Source organism: Phallusia mammillata, chromosome 3, assembly GCF_965637545.1.
Source record: "Phallusia mammillata chromosome 3, kaPhaMamm4.hap1.1, whole genome shotgun sequence".
Lineage (NCBI taxonomy): Eukaryota > Metazoa > Chordata > Ascidiacea > Phlebobranchia > Ascidiidae > Phallusia > Phallusia mammillata.
The window spans coordinates 10,709,386-10,735,339 of record NC_137254.1 but is presented as its reverse complement, the minus strand read 5'-3'; the positions used below and the strand labels follow the sequence as shown (position 1 = coordinate 10,735,339).

The 25,954-nt window shown below is 39.6% G+C and overlaps 1 protein-coding gene and 65 non-coding genes across 66 annotated transcripts; 1 reads left to right on the top strand and 65 right to left on the bottom strand.

Moving 5' to 3' along the window:
• The first annotated feature begins 290 nt into the window (after positions 1 to 290).
• LOC145218854 (ankyrin repeat and SAM domain-containing protein 3-like) lies at positions 291 to 2,558 on the top strand. The gene has a single exon (XM_080086256.1). The coding sequence runs from the start codon at positions 532 to 534 to the stop codon at positions 2,131 to 2,133; it is 1,602 nt and encodes a 533-aa protein (XP_079942382.1). The 5' UTR covers positions 291 to 531; the 3' UTR covers positions 2,134 to 2,558.
• Positions 2,559 to 3,864: 1,306 nt separating this feature from the next.
• Positions 3,865 to 3,981, bottom strand: LOC145221346 (U5 spliceosomal RNA). Its single transcript, XR_013858828.1, has one exon. It is a non-coding gene; the product is annotated as a U5 spliceosomal RNA (small nuclear RNA).
• A 171-nt stretch (positions 3,982 to 4,152) lies between these two features.
• Positions 4,153 to 4,294, bottom strand: LOC145221800 (U4 spliceosomal RNA). The gene has a single exon (XR_013859257.1). It is a non-coding gene; the product is annotated as a U4 spliceosomal RNA (small nuclear RNA).
• Positions 4,295 to 4,551: 257 nt separating this feature from the next.
• LOC145221345 (U5 spliceosomal RNA) lies at positions 4,552 to 4,668 on the bottom strand. Its single transcript, XR_013858827.1, has one exon. It is a non-coding gene; the product is annotated as a U5 spliceosomal RNA (small nuclear RNA).
• Positions 4,669 to 4,839: 171 nt separating this feature from the next.
• On the bottom strand, positions 4,840 to 4,981 carry LOC145221799 (U4 spliceosomal RNA). The gene has a single exon (XR_013859256.1). It is a non-coding gene; the product is annotated as a U4 spliceosomal RNA (small nuclear RNA).
• Positions 4,982 to 5,238: 257 nt separating this feature from the next.
• Positions 5,239 to 5,355, bottom strand: LOC145221344 (U5 spliceosomal RNA). Its single transcript, XR_013858826.1, has one exon. It is a non-coding gene; the product is annotated as a U5 spliceosomal RNA (small nuclear RNA).
• A 171-nt stretch (positions 5,356 to 5,526) lies between these two features.
• Positions 5,527 to 5,668, bottom strand: LOC145221798 (U4 spliceosomal RNA). The gene has a single exon (XR_013859255.1). It is a non-coding gene; the product is annotated as a U4 spliceosomal RNA (small nuclear RNA).
• Positions 5,669 to 5,925: 257 nt separating this feature from the next.
• LOC145221341 (U5 spliceosomal RNA) lies at positions 5,926 to 6,042 on the bottom strand. Its single transcript, XR_013858824.1, has one exon. It is a non-coding gene; the product is annotated as a U5 spliceosomal RNA (small nuclear RNA).
• A 171-nt stretch (positions 6,043 to 6,213) lies between these two features.
• LOC145221797 (U4 spliceosomal RNA) lies at positions 6,214 to 6,355 on the bottom strand. Its single transcript, XR_013859254.1, has one exon. It is a non-coding gene; the product is annotated as a U4 spliceosomal RNA (small nuclear RNA).
• Positions 6,356 to 6,612: 257 nt separating this feature from the next.
• On the bottom strand, positions 6,613 to 6,729 carry LOC145221340 (U5 spliceosomal RNA). The gene has a single exon (XR_013858823.1). It is a non-coding gene; the product is annotated as a U5 spliceosomal RNA (small nuclear RNA).
• Positions 6,730 to 6,900: 171 nt separating this feature from the next.
• Positions 6,901 to 7,042, bottom strand: LOC145221796 (U4 spliceosomal RNA). The gene has a single exon (XR_013859253.1). It is a non-coding gene; the product is annotated as a U4 spliceosomal RNA (small nuclear RNA).
• A 257-nt stretch (positions 7,043 to 7,299) lies between these two features.
• LOC145221339 (U5 spliceosomal RNA) lies at positions 7,300 to 7,416 on the bottom strand. The gene has a single exon (XR_013858822.1). It is a non-coding gene; the product is annotated as a U5 spliceosomal RNA (small nuclear RNA).
• A 171-nt stretch (positions 7,417 to 7,587) lies between these two features.
• Positions 7,588 to 7,729, bottom strand: LOC145221795 (U4 spliceosomal RNA). Its single transcript, XR_013859252.1, has one exon. It is a non-coding gene; the product is annotated as a U4 spliceosomal RNA (small nuclear RNA).
• A 257-nt stretch (positions 7,730 to 7,986) lies between these two features.
• Positions 7,987 to 8,103, bottom strand: LOC145221338 (U5 spliceosomal RNA). Its single transcript, XR_013858821.1, has one exon. It is a non-coding gene; the product is annotated as a U5 spliceosomal RNA (small nuclear RNA).
• Positions 8,104 to 8,274: 171 nt separating this feature from the next.
• On the bottom strand, positions 8,275 to 8,416 carry LOC145221794 (U4 spliceosomal RNA). The gene has a single exon (XR_013859251.1). It is a non-coding gene; the product is annotated as a U4 spliceosomal RNA (small nuclear RNA).
• Positions 8,417 to 8,673: 257 nt separating this feature from the next.
• On the bottom strand, positions 8,674 to 8,790 carry LOC145221337 (U5 spliceosomal RNA). The gene has a single exon (XR_013858820.1). It is a non-coding gene; the product is annotated as a U5 spliceosomal RNA (small nuclear RNA).
• A 171-nt stretch (positions 8,791 to 8,961) lies between these two features.
• Positions 8,962 to 9,103, bottom strand: LOC145221793 (U4 spliceosomal RNA). The gene has a single exon (XR_013859250.1). It is a non-coding gene; the product is annotated as a U4 spliceosomal RNA (small nuclear RNA).
• A 257-nt stretch (positions 9,104 to 9,360) lies between these two features.
• Positions 9,361 to 9,477, bottom strand: LOC145221336 (U5 spliceosomal RNA). Its single transcript, XR_013858819.1, has one exon. It is a non-coding gene; the product is annotated as a U5 spliceosomal RNA (small nuclear RNA).
• Positions 9,478 to 9,648: 171 nt separating this feature from the next.
• Positions 9,649 to 9,790, bottom strand: LOC145221792 (U4 spliceosomal RNA). The gene has a single exon (XR_013859249.1). It is a non-coding gene; the product is annotated as a U4 spliceosomal RNA (small nuclear RNA).
• Positions 9,791 to 10,047: 257 nt separating this feature from the next.
• Positions 10,048 to 10,164, bottom strand: LOC145221335 (U5 spliceosomal RNA). Its single transcript, XR_013858818.1, has one exon. It is a non-coding gene; the product is annotated as a U5 spliceosomal RNA (small nuclear RNA).
• A 171-nt stretch (positions 10,165 to 10,335) lies between these two features.
• On the bottom strand, positions 10,336 to 10,477 carry LOC145221790 (U4 spliceosomal RNA). Its single transcript, XR_013859248.1, has one exon. It is a non-coding gene; the product is annotated as a U4 spliceosomal RNA (small nuclear RNA).
• A 257-nt stretch (positions 10,478 to 10,734) lies between these two features.
• LOC145221334 (U5 spliceosomal RNA) lies at positions 10,735 to 10,851 on the bottom strand. The gene has a single exon (XR_013858817.1). It is a non-coding gene; the product is annotated as a U5 spliceosomal RNA (small nuclear RNA).
• A 171-nt stretch (positions 10,852 to 11,022) lies between these two features.
• Positions 11,023 to 11,164, bottom strand: LOC145221788 (U4 spliceosomal RNA). The gene has a single exon (XR_013859246.1). It is a non-coding gene; the product is annotated as a U4 spliceosomal RNA (small nuclear RNA).
• A 257-nt stretch (positions 11,165 to 11,421) lies between these two features.
• On the bottom strand, positions 11,422 to 11,538 carry LOC145221333 (U5 spliceosomal RNA). The gene has a single exon (XR_013858816.1). It is a non-coding gene; the product is annotated as a U5 spliceosomal RNA (small nuclear RNA).
• Positions 11,539 to 11,709: 171 nt separating this feature from the next.
• LOC145221787 (U4 spliceosomal RNA) lies at positions 11,710 to 11,851 on the bottom strand. The gene has a single exon (XR_013859245.1). It is a non-coding gene; the product is annotated as a U4 spliceosomal RNA (small nuclear RNA).
• A 257-nt stretch (positions 11,852 to 12,108) lies between these two features.
• On the bottom strand, positions 12,109 to 12,225 carry LOC145221332 (U5 spliceosomal RNA). The gene has a single exon (XR_013858815.1). It is a non-coding gene; the product is annotated as a U5 spliceosomal RNA (small nuclear RNA).
• Positions 12,226 to 12,396: 171 nt separating this feature from the next.
• On the bottom strand, positions 12,397 to 12,538 carry LOC145221786 (U4 spliceosomal RNA). Its single transcript, XR_013859244.1, has one exon. It is a non-coding gene; the product is annotated as a U4 spliceosomal RNA (small nuclear RNA).
• A 257-nt stretch (positions 12,539 to 12,795) lies between these two features.
• On the bottom strand, positions 12,796 to 12,912 carry LOC145221330 (U5 spliceosomal RNA). The gene has a single exon (XR_013858813.1). It is a non-coding gene; the product is annotated as a U5 spliceosomal RNA (small nuclear RNA).
• Positions 12,913 to 13,083: 171 nt separating this feature from the next.
• LOC145221785 (U4 spliceosomal RNA) lies at positions 13,084 to 13,225 on the bottom strand. Its single transcript, XR_013859243.1, has one exon. It is a non-coding gene; the product is annotated as a U4 spliceosomal RNA (small nuclear RNA).
• A 257-nt stretch (positions 13,226 to 13,482) lies between these two features.
• LOC145221329 (U5 spliceosomal RNA) lies at positions 13,483 to 13,599 on the bottom strand. The gene has a single exon (XR_013858812.1). It is a non-coding gene; the product is annotated as a U5 spliceosomal RNA (small nuclear RNA).
• A 171-nt stretch (positions 13,600 to 13,770) lies between these two features.
• LOC145221784 (U4 spliceosomal RNA) lies at positions 13,771 to 13,912 on the bottom strand. The gene has a single exon (XR_013859242.1). It is a non-coding gene; the product is annotated as a U4 spliceosomal RNA (small nuclear RNA).
• Positions 13,913 to 14,169: 257 nt separating this feature from the next.
• On the bottom strand, positions 14,170 to 14,286 carry LOC145221328 (U5 spliceosomal RNA). Its single transcript, XR_013858811.1, has one exon. It is a non-coding gene; the product is annotated as a U5 spliceosomal RNA (small nuclear RNA).
• A 171-nt stretch (positions 14,287 to 14,457) lies between these two features.
• LOC145221783 (U4 spliceosomal RNA) lies at positions 14,458 to 14,599 on the bottom strand. Its single transcript, XR_013859241.1, has one exon. It is a non-coding gene; the product is annotated as a U4 spliceosomal RNA (small nuclear RNA).
• A 257-nt stretch (positions 14,600 to 14,856) lies between these two features.
• LOC145221326 (U5 spliceosomal RNA) lies at positions 14,857 to 14,973 on the bottom strand. Its single transcript, XR_013858810.1, has one exon. It is a non-coding gene; the product is annotated as a U5 spliceosomal RNA (small nuclear RNA).
• A 171-nt stretch (positions 14,974 to 15,144) lies between these two features.
• LOC145221782 (U4 spliceosomal RNA) lies at positions 15,145 to 15,286 on the bottom strand. The gene has a single exon (XR_013859240.1). It is a non-coding gene; the product is annotated as a U4 spliceosomal RNA (small nuclear RNA).
• A 257-nt stretch (positions 15,287 to 15,543) lies between these two features.
• Positions 15,544 to 15,660, bottom strand: LOC145221325 (U5 spliceosomal RNA). The gene has a single exon (XR_013858809.1). It is a non-coding gene; the product is annotated as a U5 spliceosomal RNA (small nuclear RNA).
• Positions 15,661 to 15,831: 171 nt separating this feature from the next.
• Positions 15,832 to 15,973, bottom strand: LOC145221781 (U4 spliceosomal RNA). Its single transcript, XR_013859239.1, has one exon. It is a non-coding gene; the product is annotated as a U4 spliceosomal RNA (small nuclear RNA).
• Positions 15,974 to 16,230: 257 nt separating this feature from the next.
• On the bottom strand, positions 16,231 to 16,347 carry LOC145221324 (U5 spliceosomal RNA). Its single transcript, XR_013858808.1, has one exon. It is a non-coding gene; the product is annotated as a U5 spliceosomal RNA (small nuclear RNA).
• A 171-nt stretch (positions 16,348 to 16,518) lies between these two features.
• Positions 16,519 to 16,660, bottom strand: LOC145221780 (U4 spliceosomal RNA). The gene has a single exon (XR_013859238.1). It is a non-coding gene; the product is annotated as a U4 spliceosomal RNA (small nuclear RNA).
• Positions 16,661 to 16,917: 257 nt separating this feature from the next.
• On the bottom strand, positions 16,918 to 17,034 carry LOC145221323 (U5 spliceosomal RNA). The gene has a single exon (XR_013858807.1). It is a non-coding gene; the product is annotated as a U5 spliceosomal RNA (small nuclear RNA).
• A 171-nt stretch (positions 17,035 to 17,205) lies between these two features.
• LOC145221779 (U4 spliceosomal RNA) lies at positions 17,206 to 17,347 on the bottom strand. Its single transcript, XR_013859237.1, has one exon. It is a non-coding gene; the product is annotated as a U4 spliceosomal RNA (small nuclear RNA).
• Positions 17,348 to 17,604: 257 nt separating this feature from the next.
• LOC145221322 (U5 spliceosomal RNA) lies at positions 17,605 to 17,721 on the bottom strand. The gene has a single exon (XR_013858806.1). It is a non-coding gene; the product is annotated as a U5 spliceosomal RNA (small nuclear RNA).
• Positions 17,722 to 17,892: 171 nt separating this feature from the next.
• Positions 17,893 to 18,034, bottom strand: LOC145221777 (U4 spliceosomal RNA). The gene has a single exon (XR_013859235.1). It is a non-coding gene; the product is annotated as a U4 spliceosomal RNA (small nuclear RNA).
• Positions 18,035 to 18,291: 257 nt separating this feature from the next.
• LOC145221321 (U5 spliceosomal RNA) lies at positions 18,292 to 18,408 on the bottom strand. Its single transcript, XR_013858805.1, has one exon. It is a non-coding gene; the product is annotated as a U5 spliceosomal RNA (small nuclear RNA).
• A 171-nt stretch (positions 18,409 to 18,579) lies between these two features.
• On the bottom strand, positions 18,580 to 18,721 carry LOC145221776 (U4 spliceosomal RNA). Its single transcript, XR_013859234.1, has one exon. It is a non-coding gene; the product is annotated as a U4 spliceosomal RNA (small nuclear RNA).
• A 257-nt stretch (positions 18,722 to 18,978) lies between these two features.
• On the bottom strand, positions 18,979 to 19,095 carry LOC145221320 (U5 spliceosomal RNA). The gene has a single exon (XR_013858804.1). It is a non-coding gene; the product is annotated as a U5 spliceosomal RNA (small nuclear RNA).
• Positions 19,096 to 19,266: 171 nt separating this feature from the next.
• Positions 19,267 to 19,408, bottom strand: LOC145221774 (U4 spliceosomal RNA). The gene has a single exon (XR_013859233.1). It is a non-coding gene; the product is annotated as a U4 spliceosomal RNA (small nuclear RNA).
• Positions 19,409 to 19,665: 257 nt separating this feature from the next.
• LOC145221318 (U5 spliceosomal RNA) lies at positions 19,666 to 19,782 on the bottom strand. The gene has a single exon (XR_013858802.1). It is a non-coding gene; the product is annotated as a U5 spliceosomal RNA (small nuclear RNA).
• A 171-nt stretch (positions 19,783 to 19,953) lies between these two features.
• LOC145221773 (U4 spliceosomal RNA) lies at positions 19,954 to 20,095 on the bottom strand. Its single transcript, XR_013859232.1, has one exon. It is a non-coding gene; the product is annotated as a U4 spliceosomal RNA (small nuclear RNA).
• A 254-nt stretch (positions 20,096 to 20,349) lies between these two features.
• On the bottom strand, positions 20,350 to 20,466 carry LOC145221317 (U5 spliceosomal RNA). The gene has a single exon (XR_013858801.1). It is a non-coding gene; the product is annotated as a U5 spliceosomal RNA (small nuclear RNA).
• Positions 20,467 to 20,637: 171 nt separating this feature from the next.
• On the bottom strand, positions 20,638 to 20,779 carry LOC145221772 (U4 spliceosomal RNA). Its single transcript, XR_013859231.1, has one exon. It is a non-coding gene; the product is annotated as a U4 spliceosomal RNA (small nuclear RNA).
• Positions 20,780 to 21,033: 254 nt separating this feature from the next.
• Positions 21,034 to 21,150, bottom strand: LOC145221316 (U5 spliceosomal RNA). Its single transcript, XR_013858800.1, has one exon. It is a non-coding gene; the product is annotated as a U5 spliceosomal RNA (small nuclear RNA).
• Positions 21,151 to 21,321: 171 nt separating this feature from the next.
• Positions 21,322 to 21,463, bottom strand: LOC145221770 (U4 spliceosomal RNA). The gene has a single exon (XR_013859229.1). It is a non-coding gene; the product is annotated as a U4 spliceosomal RNA (small nuclear RNA).
• A 254-nt stretch (positions 21,464 to 21,717) lies between these two features.
• Positions 21,718 to 21,834, bottom strand: LOC145221315 (U5 spliceosomal RNA). The gene has a single exon (XR_013858799.1). It is a non-coding gene; the product is annotated as a U5 spliceosomal RNA (small nuclear RNA).
• Positions 21,835 to 22,005: 171 nt separating this feature from the next.
• On the bottom strand, positions 22,006 to 22,147 carry LOC145221769 (U4 spliceosomal RNA). The gene has a single exon (XR_013859227.1). It is a non-coding gene; the product is annotated as a U4 spliceosomal RNA (small nuclear RNA).
• Positions 22,148 to 22,401: 254 nt separating this feature from the next.
• Positions 22,402 to 22,518, bottom strand: LOC145221314 (U5 spliceosomal RNA). Its single transcript, XR_013858798.1, has one exon. It is a non-coding gene; the product is annotated as a U5 spliceosomal RNA (small nuclear RNA).
• A 171-nt stretch (positions 22,519 to 22,689) lies between these two features.
• Positions 22,690 to 22,831, bottom strand: LOC145221768 (U4 spliceosomal RNA). The gene has a single exon (XR_013859226.1). It is a non-coding gene; the product is annotated as a U4 spliceosomal RNA (small nuclear RNA).
• Positions 22,832 to 23,085: 254 nt separating this feature from the next.
• LOC145221313 (U5 spliceosomal RNA) lies at positions 23,086 to 23,202 on the bottom strand. The gene has a single exon (XR_013858797.1). It is a non-coding gene; the product is annotated as a U5 spliceosomal RNA (small nuclear RNA).
• A 171-nt stretch (positions 23,203 to 23,373) lies between these two features.
• LOC145221767 (U4 spliceosomal RNA) lies at positions 23,374 to 23,515 on the bottom strand. Its single transcript, XR_013859225.1, has one exon. It is a non-coding gene; the product is annotated as a U4 spliceosomal RNA (small nuclear RNA).
• Positions 23,516 to 23,769: 254 nt separating this feature from the next.
• Positions 23,770 to 23,886, bottom strand: LOC145221312 (U5 spliceosomal RNA). The gene has a single exon (XR_013858796.1). It is a non-coding gene; the product is annotated as a U5 spliceosomal RNA (small nuclear RNA).
• A 171-nt stretch (positions 23,887 to 24,057) lies between these two features.
• On the bottom strand, positions 24,058 to 24,199 carry LOC145221766 (U4 spliceosomal RNA). The gene has a single exon (XR_013859224.1). It is a non-coding gene; the product is annotated as a U4 spliceosomal RNA (small nuclear RNA).
• Positions 24,200 to 24,453: 254 nt separating this feature from the next.
• On the bottom strand, positions 24,454 to 24,570 carry LOC145221310 (U5 spliceosomal RNA). The gene has a single exon (XR_013858795.1). It is a non-coding gene; the product is annotated as a U5 spliceosomal RNA (small nuclear RNA).
• Positions 24,571 to 24,741: 171 nt separating this feature from the next.
• LOC145221763 (U4 spliceosomal RNA) lies at positions 24,742 to 24,883 on the bottom strand. Its single transcript, XR_013859222.1, has one exon. It is a non-coding gene; the product is annotated as a U4 spliceosomal RNA (small nuclear RNA).
• A 254-nt stretch (positions 24,884 to 25,137) lies between these two features.
• Positions 25,138 to 25,254, bottom strand: LOC145221309 (U5 spliceosomal RNA). Its single transcript, XR_013858794.1, has one exon. It is a non-coding gene; the product is annotated as a U5 spliceosomal RNA (small nuclear RNA).
• A 171-nt stretch (positions 25,255 to 25,425) lies between these two features.
• LOC145221762 (U4 spliceosomal RNA) lies at positions 25,426 to 25,567 on the bottom strand. The gene has a single exon (XR_013859221.1). It is a non-coding gene; the product is annotated as a U4 spliceosomal RNA (small nuclear RNA).
• A 254-nt stretch (positions 25,568 to 25,821) lies between these two features.
• LOC145221308 (U5 spliceosomal RNA) lies at positions 25,822 to 25,938 on the bottom strand. Its single transcript, XR_013858793.1, has one exon. It is a non-coding gene; the product is annotated as a U5 spliceosomal RNA (small nuclear RNA).
• Positions 25,939 to 25,954: the final 16 nt, after the last annotated feature.

Sequence of the window (25,954 nt, the reverse complement as noted above, 5' to 3'; positions counted from 1 at the left end):
ATGTAAAATAAGGTAAACATTAGGTTTAATTTTAAATAGGAAGGAGCACGAAAGGAATGTGGGCAAGAATGATGCTAGGAAATCAGCGTTGGCAAACCATGCAACTACTCACCACCACAGAATTAATTTTTCTGTTGCTCAGGTGTTGGTGAAGGAAACTGATTATCACAAGCGAAGTTTCCTAGAGTCTTGGAACATCCATTCACGCGCCAACACAATGAACGTTAAAACAGATGTTGTAATGCCGATAAATTATCGGGCGCTTTTACAGCACTAAGCTGTGTTATCATTGCGTGGTGCGAGCTTGCAGCCGCGCGATCTTCTTATCGCTATTTTTGTGTGTGTGTTTTGCACTTTGTCGCTATATAAGAATTTTGTCCTGCAACATATGTCATTATCCTGATGAAGGCGTCTTGTATAGGACGTCGAAACGTCGATTATTTATAATATTTGTGAACAAATCTTCGGACCGGTGCGCAAAAATCTAAAGTTTTAAGGGGAACGGTCTACATTGTTAGTAGAACAAGAGTGATGGGTGATACATTTGATGAATCAGGAATCTTCAGTGAGAGCCTTTCCATATGGAAAGGACTGAAGCAAAATAAAGATGGTTCCTTGTCATATGAAGATGGTGACTTTGACCCTATACCATTGGATCTGTTTGCAGCAGCATCTATTGGTGAAGAGGAAATTGTACAGGACATTTTGGACAGTAAGAGCATCAGGGTGAATACAACTAACCGTGGTGGATGGTCAGCTTTGATGTATGCAGCCTACATGGGACATGACTGCACAGTGCAGTGTCTACTTGAGTGTGGGGCAGATCCAAACCAAAGAAGCCCACAAGGATATTCATCACTTATTCTGTCTTCAATGTGTGGCAATGACAATATCATGCACCATTTGCTACAGAGACGAGTAAATTTGGAAGCAACAGACAAGCGTGGTTGGAGTGCATTGTTCCATGCTGTTAGTGCTGGACATCAAAGGACAACAGAGCTGTTGATAAAATGGGGAGCCAACTGTGAAATGGTTGAACCATCTCAAGGTTTAACACCTTTAATGGAGGCAGCTGCATCTGGACATGAATTAATAGTAACACTTTTGTTGGAAAAAGGTGTGGATATATCCAAGGTGGACTTTAATGGTGACAATGCTCGTTCCTTGGCAAAGGTATATGGCCACATTAACATTGTTCGAGCTATTGAACAATACAAGCCAAAAAGAAGGCAAAGTGGAACCAAGAAAGGCTATCCACAAAACAACTCCAAACAAAAGCCTGGTGGCAATCCCTGTGGAAGGTCAGGACCCAGTATTCATGATGGTCCCATGGCCTTCGCCCAAATGACTGGGTTGGACCCCAGTGGCAAACCCCAACCCCACGCAGCTGTGCCTTTTTTCATGCAAGACAACCCGTTTCCCGCTGAGACGCCAAAGCCTGTGAAATGGGAAGGGCCCAAAGACCTGGAAGCATTATTAAAGGAAATCGGCTGCAGCAAGCATTATGTTAAGTTTAAAGACCAGGATATCGACCTTCATGTGTTTTTAACATTGTCAGAAGCAGATTTAAAAGAAATTGGTGTTAACTTGTTTGGACCCCGTCGAAAGATGGTGTCGGCCATTTCAAGACTTTCTAGTGAGATTCAGGCAAGCATATCAGATGCTGCAGAAAACATCTATGCTGACACTTTGAATGCAAAGATGCAGTCTCTAATTGCTGATCTTAATAAAGTTAAAGAAGAAAAAGAGGAATTGTCTGCCCAGGTAGCCAATGAACGTGAACTAAGACAGGTGGCTGAGAGCTGTTTAATGGAGTACAAGGAGACTTGGTCGAATCTAAGAAGGTGGACAGAAAAGTGTACTTCCTCACAAGCACAACTACTGGAAACTGTAGAACAGTTAAAACTACATGCTTTAAGCTCACATCCCGAACACCATCCAAATGCTAACAGAGGAGGCGCATATAATCAACGAAGGAAGCATGACAGTCTGATTAAACAAGTTCGAGAATTAGCTACAATTTCACACCATTCCAATGAGTTAGTACAGAAAATGCATAACACTCTTCAACGGTCAAGCTGGAAAAATGTTGCAGCCTCTACAACTAAAAGCAATGCAACAGCGCCTGGGTGAATGACCAAATCTGTGCCAGTGCCAAACCTAAGTGAAATACACTTCAACTTAATGTTGCACAAAACATGTTTTTGTTGCACTTATGTCTCAAATTCGCCAGAGCTTTGTGTGGCAAGTTTGAAGTTATCTTTTCAAATCTACTGAGTGCTTGATTACATAGCAAAGTTCTTTTCTGTTTACTTAAAATATACTTAATAAGATTCCACTGTCATTCTTGCTTTTTTGCAGTTTTACCTATTGATAGTATTGATGCCTATTTGTCTATTGCTTTTGTATTTTACAATTGTGCTCCATTTTAATTGTCATCTGAACACATAATGTTCACAAGGAATTTGCTGGATCTCGTACGCTTTTCAATTTTATATGATGTGTTTGTTAAACAAGGAATAGTTATATTGCGTTAATACACTGATTCACAAACTTTCTCTTTAAAAAAAAATTTATTTACGATAAAACTGCTGGATGAGCAATACTCAGTTACATATTATGATCCATATCCATTACCACAAGTAATGGATATAAAAGTCATTTAACATAAATTTGTTTGTAAATTGAGGAATGTTTTCCAACTACGTTACATACGTTTTTCCCCCCACATAGATAGGGTGTTGTCAATGGACAGGCTTGCCAACTCTAATTTACAGTATGCTAAGTGAAAAGGTGTTTTGTTTTTTCATAGATATTATAGATACATCACAGATATAATCGACTTTTATAGTATTTATGATTTCATACATGGGATTGCAAATAAATAAAACCAAAACTATTGTAAACAAGAAAAGATTAAATAACTGAGAAAAAGCTGCTCACATATGGTGAGAAAAGGAAAACAAATTGCTAAGACTGCTGCATGACTGTTTTTAGGTGGTAGTTATTCTGTACAACATTTTTGGGTAAAAATATTTATTAATTAAATGACATAAGAAAATGACAAGTAATTCTTCTCATAATTTACTTTATACTGTAGTAACCTTTTTTAATCCTTCATTTGTTTCAAAGCACACTACTTCATTTTGTCATTAAAGATCACTTCTGTTTTATTATAAACTTATGACAAAATTAACAGCATTCACAATGAAAACAACATACACATTGGTGGTATCTGAAAATACTGAAAGTTGTTCGGAACAACTATGCCAGTGGTGGCCAACCTATGGCGCATTGCATGATTAGAAAGGGCGCATTGCCTTCTTTTGACAATCATGAAAATCAAATTAATAAACTAATAAATAAATATTTCTTATTATTTCTTATAAATATTTCTATTTTCTTAGTTCTTATTACTATCCTTCTCATGCAAAAGTTGTTTTACCTTAACATGTTTGTGAAAAACACCAAACAGGTAGACAAAACAATTATTTTTGGATGCTAACCAACATCAAACGCGTTTTGTGCTTTTTCTCGAAAACTTGAAAATTGCAGTTACTAGGTTTTACCAAACGACGGCAGTACGATATCGCCTCTGCGCAAAGTTGCCTTTTGAATCTAGTTCCTTACTCTTGTGCCCGCTTGTAACATTTATGTTTGTTGCAAATCGAGACTACGACTTTCTGTGTCAGTTTGCGATGCCCACGGTATTTCAATGATAACGATCACAAAAAATAAAATAAAAGAGGGCACTGAGTTGCTAAGATATAGCATTTCTATGCGGAAAGCGTTTCATTAATTGTCCGATTAACCGCACCAACCATAACTGACAATGGTCATGCACATCGATTGATTGACGATTTCACCACAAGCAGTTGTTGTGGTTTCAACAAATAGCAAAGACTCTTGAAAATACCCCACTCCACGGAAATCTTTAGTAAAAGGCGAAAGATTTGCTCATGTTGAAGTGAGATCAGAGTTGTAGAACGAATAGGTAGTATTAACGAAAGAAACAGATTCCGACTTTCAGTTTGTGGTGTGTTTGGTTCAAATTTTTTGCAAATTGTCCTTTGTACAATATTTAAATAATGCCACACGATTTGTCATGTCAACACACGCTTTCTGGAGATTAAATACTAAAAGAAATCAGCGATTGCAAGAATCGTCCACATATTGCCCCTGTTAAAACCGTACAAAGCGGTAACAGGGCGGGGTATTGGGTTTAGTTTTCAACTAGCAATAATCGCGCCTCGGAATATCCTCATCAGCTACGATATCGCCTCTGCGCAAAGCTGCCTTTGGAATCTAGTTCCTTACCCTTGTGCCCGCTTGTAACATTTATGTTTGTTGCAAATCGAGACTACGACTTTCTGTGTCAGTTTGCGATGCCCACGGTATTTCAATGATAACGATCACAAAAAATAAAATAAAAGAGGGCACTGAGTTGCTAAGATATAGCATTTCTATGCGGAAAGCGTTTCATTAATTGTCCGATTAACCGCACCAACCATAACTGACAATGGTCATGCACATCGATTGATTGACGATTTCACCACAAGCAGTTGTTGTGGTTTCAACAAATAGCAAAGACTCTTGAAAATACCCCACTCCACGGAAATCTTTAGTAAAAGGCGAAAGATTTGCTCATGTTGAAGTGAGATCAGAGTTGTAGAACGAATAGGTAGTATTAACGAAAGAAACAGATTCCGACTTTCAGTTTGTGGTGTGTTTGGTTCAAATTTTTTGCAAATTGTCCTTTGTACAATATTTAAATAATGCCACACGATTTGTCATGTCAACACACGCTTTCTGGAGATTAAATACTAAAAGAAATCAGCGATTGCAAGAATCGTCCACATATTGCCCCTGTTAAAACCGTACAAAGCGGTAACAGGGCGGGGTATTGGGTTTAGTTTTCAACTAGCAATAATCGCGCCTCGGAATATCCTCATCAGCTACGATATCGCCTCTGCGCAAAGCTGCCTTTGGAATCTAGTTCCTTACCCTTGTGCCCGCTTGTAACATTTATGTTTGTTGCAAATCGAGACTACGACTTTCTGTGTCAGTTTGCGATGCCCACGGTATTTCAATGATAACGATCACAAAAAATAAAATAAAAGAGGGCACTGAGTTGCTAAGATATAGCATTTCTATGCGGAAAGCGTTTCATTAATTGTCCGATTAACCGCACCAACCATAACTGACAATGGTCATGCACATCGATTGATTGACGATTTCACCACAAGCAGTTGTTGTGGTTTCAACAAATAGCAAAGACTCTTGAAAATACCCCACTCCACGGAAATCTTTAGTAAAAGGCGAAAGATTTGCTCATGTTGAAGTGAGATCAGAGTTGTAGAACGAATAGGTAGTATTAACGAAAGAAACAGATTCCGACTTTCAGTTTGTGGTGTGTTTGGTTCAAATTTTTTGCAAATTGTCCTTTGTACAATATTTAAATAATGCCACACGATTTGTCATGTCAACACACGCTTTCTGGAGATTAAATACTAAAAGAAATCAGCGATTGCAAGAATCGTCCACATATTGCCCCTGTTAAAACCGTACAAAGCGGTAACAGGGCGGGGTATTGGGTTTAGTTTTCAACTAGCAATAATCGCGCCTCGGAATATCCTCATCAGCTACGATATCGCCTCTGCGCAAAGCTGCCTTTGGAATCTAGTTCCTTACCCTTGTGCCCGCTTGTAACATTTATGTTTGTTGCAAATCGAGACTACGACTTTCTGTGTCAGTTTGCGATGCCCACGGTATTTCAATGATAACGATCACAAAAAATAAAATAAAAGAGGGCACTGAGTTGCTAAGATATAGCATTTCTATGCGGAAAGCGTTTCATTAATTGTCCGATTAACCGCACCAACCATAACTGACAATGGTCATGCACATCGATTGATTGACGATTTCACCACAAGCAGTTGTTGTGGTTTCAACAAATAGCAAAGACTCTTGAAAATACCCCACTCCACGGAAATCTTTAGTAAAAGGCGAAAGATTTGCTCATGTTGAAGTGAGATCAGAGTTGTAGAACGAATAGGTAGTATTAACGAAAGAAACAGATTCCGACTTTCAGTTTGTGGTGTGTTTGGTTCAAATTTTTTGCAAATTGTCCTTTGTACAATATTTAAATAATGCCACACGATTTGTCATGTCAACACACGCTTTCTGGAGATTAAATACTAAAAGAAATCAGCGATTGCAAGAATCGTCCACATATTGCCCCTGTTAAAACCGTACAAAGCGGTAACAGGGCGGGGTATTGGGTTTAGTTTTCAACTAGCAATAATCGCGCCTCGGAATATCCTCATCAGCTACGATATCGCCTCTGCGCAAAGCTGCCTTTGGAATCTAGTTCCTTACCCTTGTGCCCGCTTGTAACATTTATGTTTGTTGCAAATCGAGACTACGACTTTCTGTGTCAGTTTGCGATGCCCACGGTATTTCAATGATAACGATCACAAAAAATAAAATAAAAGAGGGCACTGAGTTGCTAAGATATAGCATTTCTATGCGGAAAGCGTTTCATTAATTGTCCGATTAACCGCACCAACCATAACTGACAATGGTCATGCACATCGATTGATTGACGATTTCACCACAAGCAGTTGTTGTGGTTTCAACAAATAGCAAAGACTCTTGAAAATACCCCACTCCACGGAAATCTTTAGTAAAAGGCGAAAGATTTGCTCATGTTGAAGTGAGATCAGAGTTGTAGAACGAATAGGTAGTATTAACGAAAGAAACAGATTCCGACTTTCAGTTTGTGGTGTGTTTGGTTCAAATTTTTTGCAAATTGTCCTTTGTACAATATTTAAATAATGCCACACGATTTGTCATGTCAACACACGCTTTCTGGAGATTAAATACTAAAAGAAATCAGCGATTGCAAGAATCGTCCACATATTGCCCCTGTTAAAACCGTACAAAGCGGTAACAGGGCGGGGTATTGGGTTTAGTTTTCAACTAGCAATAATCGCGCCTCGGAATATCCTCATCAGCTACGATATCGCCTCTGCGCAAAGCTGCCTTTGGAATCTAGTTCCTTACCCTTGTGCCCGCTTGTAACATTTATGTTTGTTGCAAATCGAGACTACGACTTTCTGTGTCAGTTTGCGATGCCCACGGTATTTCAATGATAACGATCACAAAAAATAAAATAAAAGAGGGCACTGAGTTGCTAAGATATAGCATTTCTATGCGGAAAGCGTTTCATTAATTGTCCGATTAACCGCACCAACCATAACTGACAATGGTCATGCACATCGATTGATTGACGATTTCACCACAAGCAGTTGTTGTGGTTTCAACAAATAGCAAAGACTCTTGAAAATACCCCACTCCACGGAAATCTTTAGTAAAAGGCGAAAGATTTGCTCATGTTGAAGTGAGATCAGAGTTGTAGAACGAATAGGTAGTATTAACGAAAGAAACAGATTCCGACTTTCAGTTTGTGGTGTGTTTGGTTCAAATTTTTTGCAAATTGTCCTTTGTACAATATTTAAATAATGCCACACGATTTGTCATGTCAACACACGCTTTCTGGAGATTAAATACTAAAAGAAATCAGCGATTGCAAGAATCGTCCACATATTGCCCCTGTTAAAACCGTACAAAGCGGTAACAGGGCGGGGTATTGGGTTTAGTTTTCAACTAGCAATAATCGCGCCTCGGAATATCCTCATCAGCTACGATATCGCCTCTGCGCAAAGCTGCCTTTGGAATCTAGTTCCTTACCCTTGTGCCCGCTTGTAACATTTATGTTTGTTGCAAATCGAGACTACGACTTTCTGTGTCAGTTTGCGATGCCCACGGTATTTCAATGATAACGATCACAAAAAATAAAATAAAAGAGGGCACTGAGTTGCTAAGATATAGCATTTCTATGCGGAAAGCGTTTCATTAATTGTCCGATTAACCGCACCAACCATAACTGACAATGGTCATGCACATCGATTGATTGACGATTTCACCACAAGCAGTTGTTGTGGTTTCAACAAATAGCAAAGACTCTTGAAAATACCCCACTCCACGGAAATCTTTAGTAAAAGGCGAAAGATTTGCTCATGTTGAAGTGAGATCAGAGTTGTAGAACGAATAGGTAGTATTAACGAAAGAAACAGATTCCGACTTTCAGTTTGTGGTGTGTTTGGTTCAAATTTTTTGCAAATTGTCCTTTGTACAATATTTAAATAATGCCACACGATTTGTCATGTCAACACACGCTTTCTGGAGATTAAATACTAAAAGAAATCAGCGATTGCAAGAATCGTCCACATATTGCCCCTGTTAAAACCGTACAAAGCGGTAACAGGGCGGGGTATTGGGTTTAGTTTTCAACTAGCAATAATCGCGCCTCGGAATATCCTCATCAGCTACGATATCGCCTCTGCGCAAAGCTGCCTTTGGAATCTAGTTCCTTACCCTTGTGCCCGCTTGTAACATTTATGTTTGTTGCAAATCGAGACTACGACTTTCTGTGTCAGTTTGCGATGCCCACGGTATTTCAATGATAACGATCACAAAAAATAAAATAAAAGAGGGCACTGAGTTGCTAAGATATAGCATTTCTATGCGGAAAGCGTTTCATTAATTGTCCGATTAACCGCACCAACCATAACTGACAATGGTCATGCACATCGATTGATTGACGATTTCACCACAAGCAGTTGTTGTGGTTTCAACAAATAGCAAAGACTCTTGAAAATACCCCACTCCACGGAAATCTTTAGTAAAAGGCGAAAGATTTGCTCATGTTGAAGTGAGATCAGAGTTGTAGAACGAATAGGTAGTATTAACGAAAGAAACAGATTCCGACTTTCAGTTTGTGGTGTGTTTGGTTCAAATTTTTTGCAAATTGTCCTTTGTACAATATTTAAATAATGCCACACGATTTGTCATGTCAACACACGCTTTCTGGAGATTAAATACTAAAAGAAATCAGCGATTGCAAGAATCGTCCACATATTGCCCCTGTTAAAACCGTACAAAGCGGTAACAGGGCGGGGTATTGGGTTTAGTTTTCAACTAGCAATAATCGCGCCTCGGAATATCCTCATCAGCTACGATATCGCCTCTGCGCAAAGCTGCCTTTGGAATCTAGTTCCTTACCCTTGTGCCCGCTTGTAACATTTATGTTTGTTGCAAATCGAGACTACGACTTTCTGTGTCAGTTTGCGATGCCCACGGTATTTCAATGATAACGATCACAAAAAATAAAATAAAAGAGGGCACTGAGTTGCTAAGATATAGCATTTCTATGCGGAAAGCGTTTCATTAATTGTCCGATTAACCGCACCAACCATAACTGACAATGGTCATGCACATCGATTGATTGACGATTTCACCACAAGCAGTTGTTGTGGTTTCAACAAATAGCAAAGACTCTTGAAAATACCCCACTCCACGGAAATCTTTAGTAAAAGGCGAAAGATTTGCTCATGTTGAAGTGAGATCAGAGTTGTAGAACGAATAGGTAGTATTAACGAAAGAAACAGATTCCGACTTTCAGTTTGTGGTGTGTTTGGTTCAAATTTTTTGCAAATTGTCCTTTGTACAATATTTAAATAATGCCACACGATTTGTCATGTCAACACACGCTTTCTGGAGATTAAATACTAAAAGAAATCAGCGATTGCAAGAATCGTCCACATATTGCCCCTGTTAAAACCGTACAAAGCGGTAACAGGGCGGGGTATTGGGTTTAGTTTTCAACTAGCAATAATCGCGCCTCGGAATATCCTCATCAGCTACGATATCGCCTCTGCGCAAAGCTGCCTTTGGAATCTAGTTCCTTACCCTTGTGCCCGCTTGTAACATTTATGTTTGTTGCAAATCGAGACTACGACTTTCTGTGTCAGTTTGCGATGCCCACGGTATTTCAATGATAACGATCACAAAAAATAAAATAAAAGAGGGCACTGAGTTGCTAAGATATAGCATTTCTATGCGGAAAGCGTTTCATTAATTGTCCGATTAACCGCACCAACCATAACTGACAATGGTCATGCACATCGATTGATTGACGATTTCACCACAAGCAGTTGTTGTGGTTTCAACAAATAGCAAAGACTCTTGAAAATACCCCACTCCACGGAAATCTTTAGTAAAAGGCGAAAGATTTGCTCATGTTGAAGTGAGATCAGAGTTGTAGAACGAATAGGTAGTATTAACGAAAGAAACAGATTCCGACTTTCAGTTTGTGGTGTGTTTGGTTCAAATTTTTTGCAAATTGTCCTTTGTACAATATTTAAATAATGCCACACGATTTGTCATGTCAACACACGCTTTCTGGAGATTAAATACTAAAAGAAATCAGCGATTGCAAGAATCGTCCACATATTGCCCCTGTTAAAACCGTACAAAGCGGTAACAGGGCGGGGTATTGGGTTTAGTTTTCAACTAGCAATAATCGCGCCTCGGAATATCCTCATCAGCTACGATATCGCCTCTGCGCAAAGCTGCCTTTGGAATCTAGTTCCTTACCCTTGTGCCCGCTTGTAACATTTATGTTTGTTGCAAATCGAGACTACGACTTTCTGTGTCAGTTTGCGATGCCCACGGTATTTCAATGATAACGATCACAAAAAATAAAATAAAAGAGGGCACTGAGTTGCTAAGATATAGCATTTCTATGCGGAAAGCGTTTCATTAATTGTCCGATTAACCGCACCAACCATAACTGACAATGGTCATGCACATCGATTGATTGACGATTTCACCACAAGCAGTTGTTGTGGTTTCAACAAATAGCAAAGACTCTTGAAAATACCCCACTCCACGGAAATCTTTAGTAAAAGGCGAAAGATTTGCTCATGTTGAAGTGAGATCAGAGTTGTAGAACGAATAGGTAGTATTAACGAAAGAAACAGATTCCGACTTTCAGTTTGTGGTGTGTTTGGTTCAAATTTTTTGCAAATTGTCCTTTGTACAATATTTAAATAATGCCACACGATTTGTCATGTCAACACACGCTTTCTGGAGATTAAATACTAAAAGAAATCAGCGATTGCAAGAATCGTCCACATATTGCCCCTGTTAAAACCGTACAAAGCGGTAACAGGGCGGGGTATTGGGTTTAGTTTTCAACTAGCAATAATCGCGCCTCGGAATATCCTCATCAGCTACGATATCGCCTCTGCGCAAAGCTGCCTTTGGAATCTAGTTCCTTACCCTTGTGCCCGCTTGTAACATTTATGTTTGTTGCAAATCGAGACTACGACTTTCTGTGTCAGTTTGCGATGCCCACGGTATTTCAATGATAACGATCACAAAAAATAAAATAAAAGAGGGCACTGAGTTGCTAAGATATAGCATTTCTATGCGGAAAGCGTTTCATTAATTGTCCGATTAACCGCACCAACCATAACTGACAATGGTCATGCACATCGATTGATTGACGATTTCACCACAAGCAGTTGTTGTGGTTTCAACAAATAGCAAAGACTCTTGAAAATACCCCACTCCACGGAAATCTTTAGTAAAAGGCGAAAGATTTGCTCATGTTGAAGTGAGATCAGAGTTGTAGAACGAATAGGTAGTATTAACGAAAGAAACAGATTCCGACTTTCAGTTTGTGGTGTGTTTGGTTCAAATTTTTTGCAAATTGTCCTTTGTACAATATTTAAATAATGCCACACGATTTGTCATGTCAACACACGCTTTCTGGAGATTAAATACTAAAAGAAATCAGCGATTGCAAGAATCGTCCACATATTGCCCCTGTTAAAACCGTACAAAGCGGTAACAGGGCGGGGTATTGGGTTTAGTTTTCAACTAGCAATAATCGCGCCTCGGAATATCCTCATCAGCTACGATATCGCCTCTGCGCAAAGCTGCCTTTGGAATCTAGTTCCTTACCCTTGTGCCCGCTTGTAACATTTATGTTTGTTGCAAATCGAGACTACGACTTTCTGTGTCAGTTTGCGATGCCCACGGTATTTCAATGATAACGATCACAAAAAATAAAATAAAAGAGGGCACTGAGTTGCTAAGATATAGCATTTCTATGCGGAAAGCGTTTCATTAATTGTCCGATTAACCGCACCAACCATAACTGACAATGGTCATGCACATCGATTGATTGACGATTTCACCACAAGCAGTTGTTGTGGTTTCAACAAATAGCAAAGACTCTTGAAAATACCCCACTCCACGGAAATCTTTAGTAAAAGGCGAAAGATTTGCTCATGTTGAAGTGAGATCAGAGTTGTAGAACGAATAGGTAGTATTAACGAAAGAAACAGATTCCGACTTTCAGTTTGTGGTGTGTTTGGTTCAAATTTTTTGCAAATTGTCCTTTGTACAATATTTAAATAATGCCACACGATTTGTCATGTCAACACACGCTTTCTGGAGATTAAATACTAAAAGAAATCAGCGATTGCAAGAATCGTCCACATATTGCCCCTGTTAAAACCGTACAAAGCGGTAACAGGGCGGGGTATTGGGTTTAGTTTTCAACTAGCAATAATCGCGCCTCGGAATATCCTCATCAGCTACGATATCGCCTCTGCGCAAAGCTGCCTTTGGAATCTAGTTCCTTACCCTTGTGCCCGCTTGTAACATTTATGTTTGTTGCAAATCGAGACTACGACTTTCTGTGTCAGTTTGCGATGCCCACGGTATTTCAATGATAACGATCACAAAAAATAAAATAAAAGAGGGCACTGAGTTGCTAAGATATAGCATTTCTATGCGGAAAGCGTTTCATTAATTGTCCGATTAACCGCACCAACCATAACTGACAATGGTCATGCACATCGATTGATTGACGATTTCACCACAAGCAGTTGTTGTGGTTTCAACAAATAGCAAAGACTCTTGAAAATACCCCACTCCACGGAAATCTTTAGTAAAAGGCGAAAGATTTGCTCATGTTGAAGTGAGATCAGAGTTGTAGAACGAATAGGTAGTATTAACGAAAGAAACAGATTCCGACTTTCAGTTTGTGGTGTGTTTGGTTCAAATTTTTTGCAAATTGTCCTTTGTACAATATTTAAATAATGCCACACGATTTGTCATGTCAACACACGCTTTCTGGAGATTAAATACTAAAAGAAATCAGCGATTGCAAGAATCGTCCACATATTGCCCCTGTTAAAACCGTACAAAGCGGTAACAGGGCGGGGTATTGGGTTTAGTTTTCAACTAGCAATAATCGCGCCTCGGAATATCCTCATCAGCTACGATATCGCCTCTGCGCAAAGCTGCCTTTGGAATCTAGTTCCTTACCCTTGTGCCCGCTTGTAACATTTATGTTTGTTGCAAATCGAGACTACGACTTTCTGTGTCAGTTTGCGATGCCCACGGTATTTCAATGATAACGATCACAAAAAATAAAATAAAAGAGGGCACTGAGTTGCTAAGATATAGCATTTCTATGCGGAAAGCGTTTCATTAATTGTCCGATTAACCGCACCAACCATAACTGACAATGGTCATGCACATCGATTGATTGACGATTTCACCACAAGCAGTTGTTGTGGTTTCAACAAATAGCAAAGACTCTTGAAAATACCCCACTCCACGGAAATCTTTAGTAAAAGGCGAAAGATTTGCTCATGTTGAAGTGAGATCAGAGTTGTAGAACGAATAGGTAGTATTAACGAAAGAAACAGATTCCGACTTTCAGTTTGTGGTGTGTTTGGTTCAAATTTTTTGCAAATTGTCCTTTGTACAATATTTAAATAATGCCACACGATTTGTCATGTCAACACACGCTTTCTGGAGATTAAATACTAAAAGAAATCAGCGATTGCAAGAATCGTCCACATATTGCCCCTGTTAAAACCGTACAAAGCGGTAACAGGGCGGGGTATTGGGTTTAGTTTTCAACTAGCAATAATCGCGCCTCGGAATATCCTCATCAGCTACGATATCGCCTCTGCGCAAAGCTGCCTTTGGAATCTAGTTCCTTACCCTTGTGCCCGCTTGTAACATTTATGTTTGTTGCAAATCGAGACTACGACTTTCTGTGTCAGTTTGCGATGCCCACGGTATTTCAATGATAACGATCACAAAAAATAAAATAAAAGAGGGCACTGAGTTGCTAAGATATAGCATTTCTATGCGGAAAGCGTTTCATTAATTGTCCGATTAACCGCACCAACCATAACTGACAATGGTCATGCACATCGATTGATTGACGATTTCACCACAAGCAGTTGTTGTGGTTTCAACAAATAGCAAAGACTCTTGAAAATACCCCACTCCACGGAAATCTTTAGTAAAAGGCGAAAGATTTGCTCATGTTGAAGTGAGATCAGAGTTGTAGAACGAATAGGTAGTATTAACGAAAGAAACAGATTCCGACTTTCAGTTTGTGGTGTGTTTGGTTCAAATTTTTTGCAAATTGTCCTTTGTACAATATTTAAATAATGCCACACGATTTGTCATGTCAACACACGCTTTCTGGAGATTAAATACTAAAAGAAATCAGCGATTGCAAGAATCGTCCACATATTGCCCCTGTTAAAACCGTACAAAGCGGTAACAGGGCGGGGTATTGGGTTTAGTTTTCAACTAGCAATAATCGCGCCTCGGAATATCCTCATCAGCTACGATATCGCCTCTGCGCAAAGCTGCCTTTGGAATCTAGTTCCTTACCCTTGTGCCCGCTTGTAACATTTATGTTTGTTGCAAATCGAGACTACGACTTTCTGTGTCAGTTTGCGATGCCCACGGTATTTCAATGATAACGATCACAAAAAATAAAATAAAAGAGGGCACTGAGTTGCTAAGATATAGCATTTCTATGCGGAAAGCGTTTCATTAATTGTCCGATTAACCGCACCAACCATAACTGACAATGGTCATGCACATCGATTGATTGACGATTTCACCACAAGCAGTTGTTGTGGTTTCAACAAATAGCAAAGACTCTTGAAAATACCCCACTCCACGGAAATCTTTAGTAAAAGGCGAAAGATTTGCTCATGTTGAAGTGAGATCAGAGTTGTAGAACGAATAGGTAGTATTAACGAAAGAAACAGATTCCGACTTTCAGTTTGTGGTGTGTTTGGTTCAAATTTTTTGCAAATTGTCCTTTGTACAATATTTAAATAATGCCACACGATTTGTCATGTCAACACACGCTTTCTGGAGATTAAATACTAAAAGAAATCAGCGATTGCAAGAATCGTCCACATATTGCCCCTGTTAAAACCGTACAAAGCGGTAACAGGGCGGGGTATTGGGTTTAGTTTTCAACTAGCAATAATCGCGCCTCGGAATATCCTCATCAGCTACGATATCGCCTCTGCGCAAAGCTGCCTTTGGAATCTAGTTCCTTACCCTTGTGCCCGCTTGTAACATTTATGTTTGTTGCAAATCGAGACTACGACTTTCTGTGTCAGTTTGCGATGCCCACGGTATTTCAATGATAACGATCACAAAAAATAAAATAAAAGAGGGCACTGAGTTGCTAAGATATAGCATTTCTATGCGGAAAGCGTTTCATTAATTGTCCGATTAACCGCACCAACCATAACTGACAATGGTCATGCACATCGATTGATTGACGATTTCACCACAAGCAGTTGTTGTGGTTTCAACAAATAGCAAAGACTCTTGAAAATACCCCACTCCACGGAAATCTTTAGTAAAAGGCGAAAGATTTGCTCATGTTGAAGTGAGATCAGAGTTGTAGAACGAATAGGTAGTATTAACGAAAGAAACAGATTCCGACTTTCAGTTTGTGGTGTGTTTGGTTCAAATTTTTTGCAAATTGTCCTTTGTACAATATTTAAATAATGCCACACGATTTGTCATGTCAACACACGCTTTCTGGAGATTAAATACTAAAAGAAATCAGCGATTGCAAGAATCGTCCACATATTGCCCCTGTTAAAACCGTACAAAGCGGTAACAGGGCGGGGTATTGGGTTTAGTTTTCAACTAGCAATAATCGCGCCTCGGAATATCCTCATCAGCTACGATATCGCCTCTGCGCAAAGCTGCCTTTGGAATCTAGTTCCTTACCCTTGTGCCCGCTTGTAACATTTATGTTTGTTGCAAATCGAGACTACGACTTTCTGTGTCAGTTTGCGATGCCCACGGTATTTCAATGATAACGATCACAAAAAATAAAATAAAAGAGGGCACTGAGTTGCTAAGATATAGCATTTCTATGCGGAAAGCGTTTCATTAATTGTCCGATTAACCGCACCAACCATAACTGACAATGGTCATGCACATCGATTGATTGACGATTTCACCACAAGCAGTTGTTGTGGTTTCAACAAATAGCAAAGACTCTTGAAAATACCCCACTCCACGGAAATCTTTAGTAAAAGGCGAAAGATTTGCTCATGTTGAAGTGAGATCAGAGTTGTAGAACGAATAGGTAGTATTAACGAAAGAAACAGATTCCGACTTTCAGTTTGTGGTGTGTTTGGTTCAAATTTTTTGCAAATTGTCCTTTGTACAATATTTAAATAATGCCACACGATTTGTCATGTCAACACACGCTTTCTGGAGATTAAATACTAAAAGAAATCAGCGATTGCAAGAATCGTCCACATATTGCCCCTGTTAAAACCGTACAAAGCGGTAACAGGGCGGGGTATTGGGTTTAGTTTTCAACTAGCAATAATCGCGCCTCGGAATATCCTCATCAGCTACGATATCGCCTCTGCGCAAAGCTGCCTTTGGAATCTAGTTCCTTACCCTTGTGCCCGCTTGTAACATTTATGTTTGTTGCAAATCGAGACTACGACTTTCTGTGTCAGTTTGCGATGCCCACGGTATTTCAATGATAACGATCACAAAAAATAAAATAAAAGAGGGCACTGAGTTGCTAAGATATAGCATTTCTATGCGGAAAGCGTTTCATTAATTGTCCGATTAACCGCACCAACCATAACTGACAATGGTCATGCACATCGATTGATTGACGATTTCACCACAAGCAGTTGTTGTGGTTTCAACAAATAGCAAAGACTCTTGAAAATACCCCACTCCACGGAAATCTTTAGTAAAAGGCGAAAGATTTGCTCATGTTGAAGTGAGATCAGAGTTGTAGAACGAATAGGTAGTATTAACGAAAGAAACAGATTCCGACTTTCAGTTTGTGGTGTGTTTGGTTCAAATTTTTTGCAAATTGTCCTTTGTACAATATTTAAATAATGCCACACGATTTGTCATGTCAACACACGCTTTCTGGAGATTAAATACTAAAAGAAATCAGCGATTGCAAGAATCGTCCACATATTGCCCCTGTTAAAACCGTACAAAGCGGTAACAGGGCGGGGTATTGGGTTTAGTTTTCAACTAGCAATAATCGCGCCTCGGAATATCCTCATCAGCTACGATATCGCCTCTGCGCAAAGCTGCCTTTGGAATCTAGTTCCTTACCCTTGTGCCCGCTTGTAACATTTATGTTTGTTGCAAATCGAGACTACGACTTTCTGTGTCAGTTTGCGATGCCCACGGTATTTCAATGATAACGATCACAAAAAATAAAATAAAAGAGGGCACTGAGTTGCTAAGATATAGCATTTCTATGCGGAAAGCGTTTCATTAATTGTCCGATTAACCGCACCAACCATAACTGACAATGGTCATGCACATCGATTGATTGACGATTTCACCACAAGCAGTTGTTGTGGTTTCAACAAATAGCAAAGACTCTTGAAAATACCCCACTCCACGGAAATCTTTAGTAAAAGGCGAAAGATTTGCTCATGTTGAAGTGAGATCAGAGTTGTAGAACGAATAGGTAGTATTAACGAAAGAAACAGATTCCGACTTTCAGTTTGTGGTGTGTTTGGTTCAAATTTTTTGCAAATTGTCCTTTGTACAATATTTAAATAATGCCACACGATTTGTCATGTCAACACACGCTTTCTGGAGATTAAATACTAAAAGAAATCAGCGATTGCAAGAATCGTCCACATATTGCCCCTGTTAAAACCGTACAAAGCGGTAACAGGGCGGGGTATTGGGTTTAGTTTTCAACTAGCAATAATCGCGCCTCGGAATATCCTCATCAGCTACGATATCGCCTCTGCGCAAAGCTGCCTTTGGAATCTAGTTCCTTACCCTTGTGCCCGCTTGTAACATTTATGTTTGTTGCAAATCGAGACTACGACTTTCTGTGTCAGTTTGCGATGCCCACGGTATTTCAATGATAACGATCACAAAAAATAAAATAAAAGAGGGCACTGAGTTGCTAAGATATAGCATTTCTATGCGGAAAGCGTTTCATTAATTGTCCGATTAACCGCACCAACCATAACTGACAATGGTCATGCACATCGATTGATTGACGATTTCACCACAAGCAGTTGTTGTGGTTTCAACAAATAGCAAAGACTCTTGAAAATACCCCACTCCACGGAAATCTTTAGTAAAAGGCGAAAGATTTGCTCATGTTGAAGTGAGATCAGAGTTGTAGAACGAATAGGTAGTATTAACGAAAGAAACAGATTCCGACTTTCAGTTTGTGGTGTGTTTGGTTCAAATTTTTTGCAAATTGTCCTTTGTACAATATTTAAATAATGCCACACGATTTGTCATGTCAACACACGCTTTCTGGAGATTAAATACTAAAAGAAATCAGCGATTGCAAGAATCGTCCACATATTGCCCCTGTTAAAACCGTACAAAGCGGTAACAGGGCGGGGTATTGGGTTTAGTTTTCAACTAGCAATAATCGCGCCTCGGAATATCCTCATCAGCTACGATATCGCCTCTGCGCAAAGCTGCCTTTGGAATCTAGTTCCTTACCCTTGTGCCCGCTTGTAACATTTATGTTTGTTGCAAATCGAGACTACGACTTTCTGTGTCAGTTTGCGATGCCCACGGTATTTCAATGATAACGATCACAAAAAATAAAATAAAAGAGGGCACTGAGTTGCTAAGATATAGCATTTCTATGCGGAAAGCGTTTCATTAATTGTCCGATTAACCGCACCAACCATAACTGACAATGGTCATGCACATCGATTGATTGACGATTTCACCACAAGCAGTTGTTGTGGTTTCAACAAATAGCAAAGACTCTTGAAAATACCCCACTCCACGGAAATCTTTAGTAAAAGGCGAAAGATTTGCTCATGTTGAAGTGAGATCAGAGTTGTAGAACGAATAGGTAGTATTAACGAAAGAAACAGATTCCGACTTTCAGTTTGTGGTGTGTTTGGTTCAAATTTTTTGCAAATTGTCCTTTGTACAATATTTAAATAATGCCACACGATTTGTCATGTCAACACACGCTTTCTGGAGATTAAATACTAAAAGAAATCAGCGATTGCAAGAATCGTCCACATATTGCCCCTGTTAAAACCGTACAAAGCGGTAACAGGGCGGGGTATTGGGTTTAGTTTTCAACTAGCAATAATCGCGCCTCGGAATATCCTCATCAGCTACGATATCGCCTCTGCGCAAAGCTGCCTTTGGAATCTAGTTCCTTACCCTTGTGCCCGCTTGTAACATTTATGTTTGTTGCAAATCGAGACTACGACTTTCTGTGTCAGTTTGCGATGCCCACGGTATTTCAATGATAACGATCACAAAAAATAAAATAAAAGAGGGCACTGAGTTGCTAAGATATAGCATTTCTATGCGGAAAGCGTTTCATTAATTGTCCGATTAACCGCACCAACCATAACTGACAATGGTCATGCACATCGATTGATTGACGATTTCACCACAAGCAGTTGTTGTGGTTTCAACAAATAGCAAAGACTCTTGAAAATACCCCACTCCACGGAAATCTTTAGTAAAAGGCGAAAGATTTGCTCATGTTGAAGTGAGATCAGAGTTGTAGAACGAATAGGTAGTATTAACGAAAGAAACAGATTCCGACTTTCAGTTTGTGGTGTGTTTGGTTCAAATTTTTTGCAAATTGTCCTTTGTACAATATTTAAATAATGCCACACGATTTGTCATGTCAACACACGCTTTCTGGAGATTAAATACTAAAAGAAATCAGCGATTGCAAGAATCGTCCACATATTGCCCCTGTTAAAACCGTACAAAGCGGTAACAGGGCGGGGTATTGGGTTTAGTTTTCAACTAGCAATAATCGCGCCTCGGAATATCCTCATCAGCTACGATATCGCCTCTGCGCAAAGCTGCCTTTGGAATCTAGTTCCTTACCCTTGTGCCCGCTTGTAACATTTATGTTTGTTGCAAATCGAGACTACGACTTTCTGTGTCAGTTTGCGATGCCCACGGTATTTCAATGATAACGATCACAAAAAAAATGAAAGAGGGCACTGAGTTGCTAAGATATAGCATTTCTATGCGGAAAGCGTTTCATTAATTGTCCGATTAACCGCACCAACCATAACTGACAATGGTCATGCACATCGATTGATTGACGATTTCACCACAAGCAGTTGTTGTGGTTTCAACAAATAGCAAAGACTCTTGAAAATACCCCACTCCACGGAAATCTTTAGTAAAAGGCGAAAGATTTGCTCATGTTGAAGTGAGATCAGAGTTGTAGAACGAATAGGTAGTATTAACGAAAGAAACAGATTCCGACTTTCAGTTTGTGGTGTGTTTGGTTCAAATTTTTTGCAAATTGTCCTTTGTACAATATTTAAATAATGCCACACGATTTGTCATGTCAACACACGCTTTCTGGAGATTAAATACTAAAAGAAATCAGCGATTGCAAGAATCGTCCACATATTGCCCCTGTTAAAACCGTACAAAGCGGTAACAGGGCGGGGTATTGGGTTTAGTTTTCAACTAGCAATAATCGCGCCTCGGAATATCCTCATCAGCTACGATATCGCCTCTGCGCAAAGCTGCCTTTGGAATCTAGTTCCTTACCCTTGTGCCCGCTTGTAACATTTATGTTTGTTGCAAATCGAGACTACGACTTTCTGTGTCAGTTTGCGATGCCCACGGTATTTCAATGATAACGATCACAAAAAAAATGAAAGAGGGCACTGAGTTGCTAAGATATAGCATTTCTATGCGGAAAGCGTTTCATTAATTGTCCGATTAACCGCACCAACCATAACTGACAATGGTCATGCACATCGATTGATTGACGATTTCACCACAAGCAGTTGTTGTGGTTTCAACAAATAGCAAAGACTCTTGAAAATACCCCACTCCACGGAAATCTTTAGTAAAAGGCGAAAGATTTGCTCATGTTGAAGTGAGATCAGAGTTGTAGAACGAATAGGTAGTATTAACGAAAGAAACAGATTCCGACTTTCAGTTTGTGGTGTGTTTGGTTCAAATTTTTTGCAAATTGTCCTTTGTACAATATTTAAATAATGCCACACGATTTGTCATGTCAACACACGCTTTCTGGAGATTAAATACTAAAAGAAATCAGCGATTGCAAGAATCGTCCACATATTGCCCCTGTTAAAACCGTACAAAGCGGTAACAGGGCGGGGTATTGGGTTTAGTTTTCAACTAGCAATAATCGCGCCTCGGAATATCCTCATCAGCTACGATATCGCCTCTGCGCAAAGCTGCCTTTGGAATCTAGTTCCTTACCCTTGTGCCCGCTTGTAACATTTATGTTTGTTGCAAATCGAGACTACGACTTTCTGTGTCAGTTTGCGATGCCCACGGTATTTCAATGATAACGATCACAAAAAAAATGAAAGAGGGCACTGAGTTGCTAAGATATAGCATTTCTATGCGGAAAGCGTTTCATTAATTGTCCGATTAACCGCACCAACCATAACTGACAATGGTCATGCACATCGATTGATTGACGATTTCACCACAAGCAGTTGTTGTGGTTTCAACAAATAGCAAAGACTCTTGAAAATACCCCACTCCACGGAAATCTTTAGTAAAAGGCGAAAGATTTGCTCATGTTGAAGTGAGATCAGAGTTGTAGAACGAATAGGTAGTATTAACGAAAGAAACAGATTCCGACTTTCAGTTTGTGGTGTGTTTGGTTCAAATTTTTTGCAAATTGTCCTTTGTACAATATTTAAATAATGCCACACGATTTGTCATGTCAACACACGCTTTCTGGAGATTAAATACTAAAAGAAATCAGCGATTGCAAGAATCGTCCACATATTGCCCCTGTTAAAACCGTACAAAGCGGTAACAGGGCGGGGTATTGGGTTTAGTTTTCAACTAGCAATAATCGCGCCTCGGAATATCCTCATCAGCTACGATATCGCCTCTGCGCAAAGCTGCCTTTGGAATCTAGTTCCTTACCCTTGTGCCCGCTTGTAACATTTATGTTTGTTGCAAATCGAGACTACGACTTTCTGTGTCAGTTTGCGATGCCCACGGTATTTCAATGATAACGATCACAAAAAAAATGAAAGAGGGCACTGAGTTGCTAAGATATAGCATTTCTATGCGGAAAGCGTTTCATTAATTGTCCGATTAACCGCACCAACCATAACTGACAATGGTCATGCACATCGATTGATTGACGATTTCACCACAAGCAGTTGTTGTGGTTTCAACAAATAGCAAAGACTCTTGAAAATACCCCACTCCACGGAAATCTTTAGTAAAAGGCGAAAGATTTGCTCATGTTGAAGTGAGATCAGAGTTGTAGAACGAATAGGTAGTATTAACGAAAGAAACAGATTCCGACTTTCAGTTTGTGGTGTGTTTGGTTCAAATTTTTTGCAAATTGTCCTTTGTACAATATTTAAATAATGCCACACGATTTGTCATGTCAACACACGCTTTCTGGAGATTAAATACTAAAAGAAATCAGCGATTGCAAGAATCGTCCACATATTGCCCCTGTTAAAACCGTACAAAGCGGTAACAGGGCGGGGTATTGGGTTTAGTTTTCAACTAGCAATAATCGCGCCTCGGAATATCCTCATCAGCTACGATATCGCCTCTGCGCAAAGCTGCCTTTGGAATCTAGTTCCTTACCCTTGTGCCCGCTTGTAACATTTATGTTTGTTGCAAATCGAGACTACGACTTTCTGTGTCAGTTTGCGATGCCCACGGTATTTCAATGATAACGATCACAAAAAAAATGAAAGAGGGCACTGAGTTGCTAAGATATAGCATTTCTATGCGGAAAGCGTTTCATTAATTGTCCGATTAACCGCACCAACCATAACTGACAATGGTCATGCACATCGATTGATTGACGATTTCACCACAAGCAGTTGTTGTGGTTTCAACAAATAGCAAAGACTCTTGAAAATACCCCACTCCACGGAAATCTTTAGTAAAAGGCGAAAGATTTGCTCATGTTGAAGTGAGATCAGAGTTGTAGAACGAATAGGTAGTATTAACGAAAGAAACAGATTCCGACTTTCAGTTTGTGGTGTGTTTGGTTCAAATTTTTTGCAAATTGTCCTTTGTACAATATTTAAATAATGCCACACGATTTGTCATGTCAACACACGCTTTCTGGAGATTAAATACTAAAAGAAATCAGCGATTGCAAGAATCGTCCACATATTGCCCCTGTTAAAACCGTACAAAGCGGTAACAGGGCGGGGTATTGGGTTTAGTTTTCAACTAGCAATAATCGCGCCTCGGAATATCCTCATCAGCTACGATATCGCCTCTGCGCAAAGCTGCCTTTGGAATCTAGTTCCTTACCCTTGTGCCCGCTTGTAACATTTATGTTTGTTGCAAATCGAGACTACGACTTTCTGTGTCAGTTTGCGATGCCCACGGTATTTCAATGATAACGATCACAAAAAAAATGAAAGTGGGCACTGAGTTGCTAAGATATAGCATTTCTATGCGGAAAGCGTTTCATTAATTGTCCGATTAACCGCACCAACCATAACTGACAATGGTCATGCACATCGATTGATTGACGATTTCACCACAAGCAGTTGTTGTGGTTTCAACAAATAGCAAAGACTCTTGAAAATACCCCACTCCACGGAAATCTTTAGTAAAAGGCGAAAGATTTGCTCATGTTGAAGTGAGATCAGAGTTGTAGAACGAATAGGTAGTATTAACGAAAGAAACAGATTCCGACTTTCAGTTTGTGGTGTGTTTGGTTCAAATTTTTTGCAAATTGTCCTTTGTACAATATTTAAATAATGCCACACGATTTGTCATGTCAACACACGCTTTCTGGAGATTAAATACTAAAAGAAATCAGCGATTGCAAGAATCGTCCACATATTGCCCCTGTTAAAACCGTACAAAGCGGTAACAGGGCGGGGTATTGGGTTTAGTTTTCAACTAGCAATAATCGCGCCTCGGAATATCCTCATCAGCTACGATATCGCCTCTGCGCAAAGCTGCCTTTGGAATCTAGTTCCTTACCCTTGTGCCCGCTTGTAACATTTATGTTTGTTGCAAATCGAGACTACGACTTTCTGTGTCAGTTTGCGATGCCCACGGTATTTAAATGATAACGATCACAAAAAAAATGAAAGTGGGCACTGAGTTGCTAAGATATAGCATTTCTATGCGGAAAGCGTTTCATTAATTGTCCGATTAACCGCACCAACCATAACTGACAATGGTCATGCACATCGATTGATTGACGATTTCACCACAAGCAGTTGTTGTGGTTTCAACAAATAGCAAAGACTCTTGAAAATACCCCACTCCACGGAAATCTTTAGTAAAAGGCGAAAGATTTGCTCATGTTGAAGTGAGATCAGAGTTGTAGAACGAATAGGTAGTATTAACGAAAGAAACAGATTCCGACTTTCAGTTTGTGGTGTGTTTGGTTCAAATTTTTTGCAAATTGTCCTTTGTACAATATTTAAATAATGCCACACGATTTGTCATGTCAACACACGCTTTCTGGAGATTAAATACTAAAAGAAATCAGCGATTGCAAGAATCGTCCACATATTGCCCCTGTTAAAACCGTACAAAGCGGTAACAGGGCGGGGTATTGGGTTTAGTTTTCAACTAGCAATAATCGCGCCTCGGAATATCCTCATCAGCTACGATATCGCCTCTGCGCAAAGCTGCCTTTGGAATCTAGTTCCTTACCCTTGTGCCCGCTTGTAACATTTATGTTTGTTGCAAATCGAGACTACGACTTTCTGTGTCAGTTTGCGATGCCCACGGTATTTAAATGATAACGATCACAAAAAAAATGAAAGTGGGCACTGAGTTGCTAAGATATAGCATTTCTATGCGGAAAGCGTTTCATTAATTGTCCGATTAACCGCACCAACCATAACTGACAATGGTCATGCACATCGATTGATTGACGATTTCACCACAAGCAGTTGTTGTGGTTTCAACAAATAGCAAAGACTCTTGAAAATACCCCACTCCACGGAAATCTTTAGTAAAAGGCGAAAGATTTGCTCATGTTGAAGTGAGATCAGAGTTGTAGAACGAATAGGTAGTATTAACGAAAGAAACAGATTCCGACTTTCAGTTTGTGGTGTGTTTGGTTCAAATTTTTTGCAAATTGTCCTTTGTACAATATTTAAATAATGCCACACGATTTGTCATGTCAACACACGCTTTCTGGAGATTAAATACTAAAAGAAATCAGCGATTGCAAGAATCGTCCACATATTGCCCCTGTTAAAACCGTACAAAGCGGTAACAGGGCGGGGTATTGGGTTTAGTTTTCAACTAGCAATAATCGCGCCTCGGAATATCCTCATCAGCTACGATATCGCCTCTGCGCAAAGCTGCCTTTGGAATCTAGTTCCTTACCCTTGTGCCCGCTTGTAACATTTATGTTTGTTGCAAATCGAGACTACGACTTTCTGTGTCAGTTTGCGATGCCCACGGTATTTAAATGATAACGATCACAAAAAAAATGAAAGTGGGCACTGAGTTGCTAAGATATAGCATTTCTATGCGGAAAGCGTTTCATTAATTGTCCGATTAACCGCACCAACCATAACTGACAATGGTCATGCACATCGATTGATTGACGATTTCACCACAAGCAGTTGTTGTGGTTTCAACAAATAGCAAAGACTCTTGAAAATACCCCACTCCACGGAAATCTTTAGTAAAAGGCGAAAGATTTGCTCATGTTGAAGTGAGATCAGAGTTGTAGAACGAATAGGTA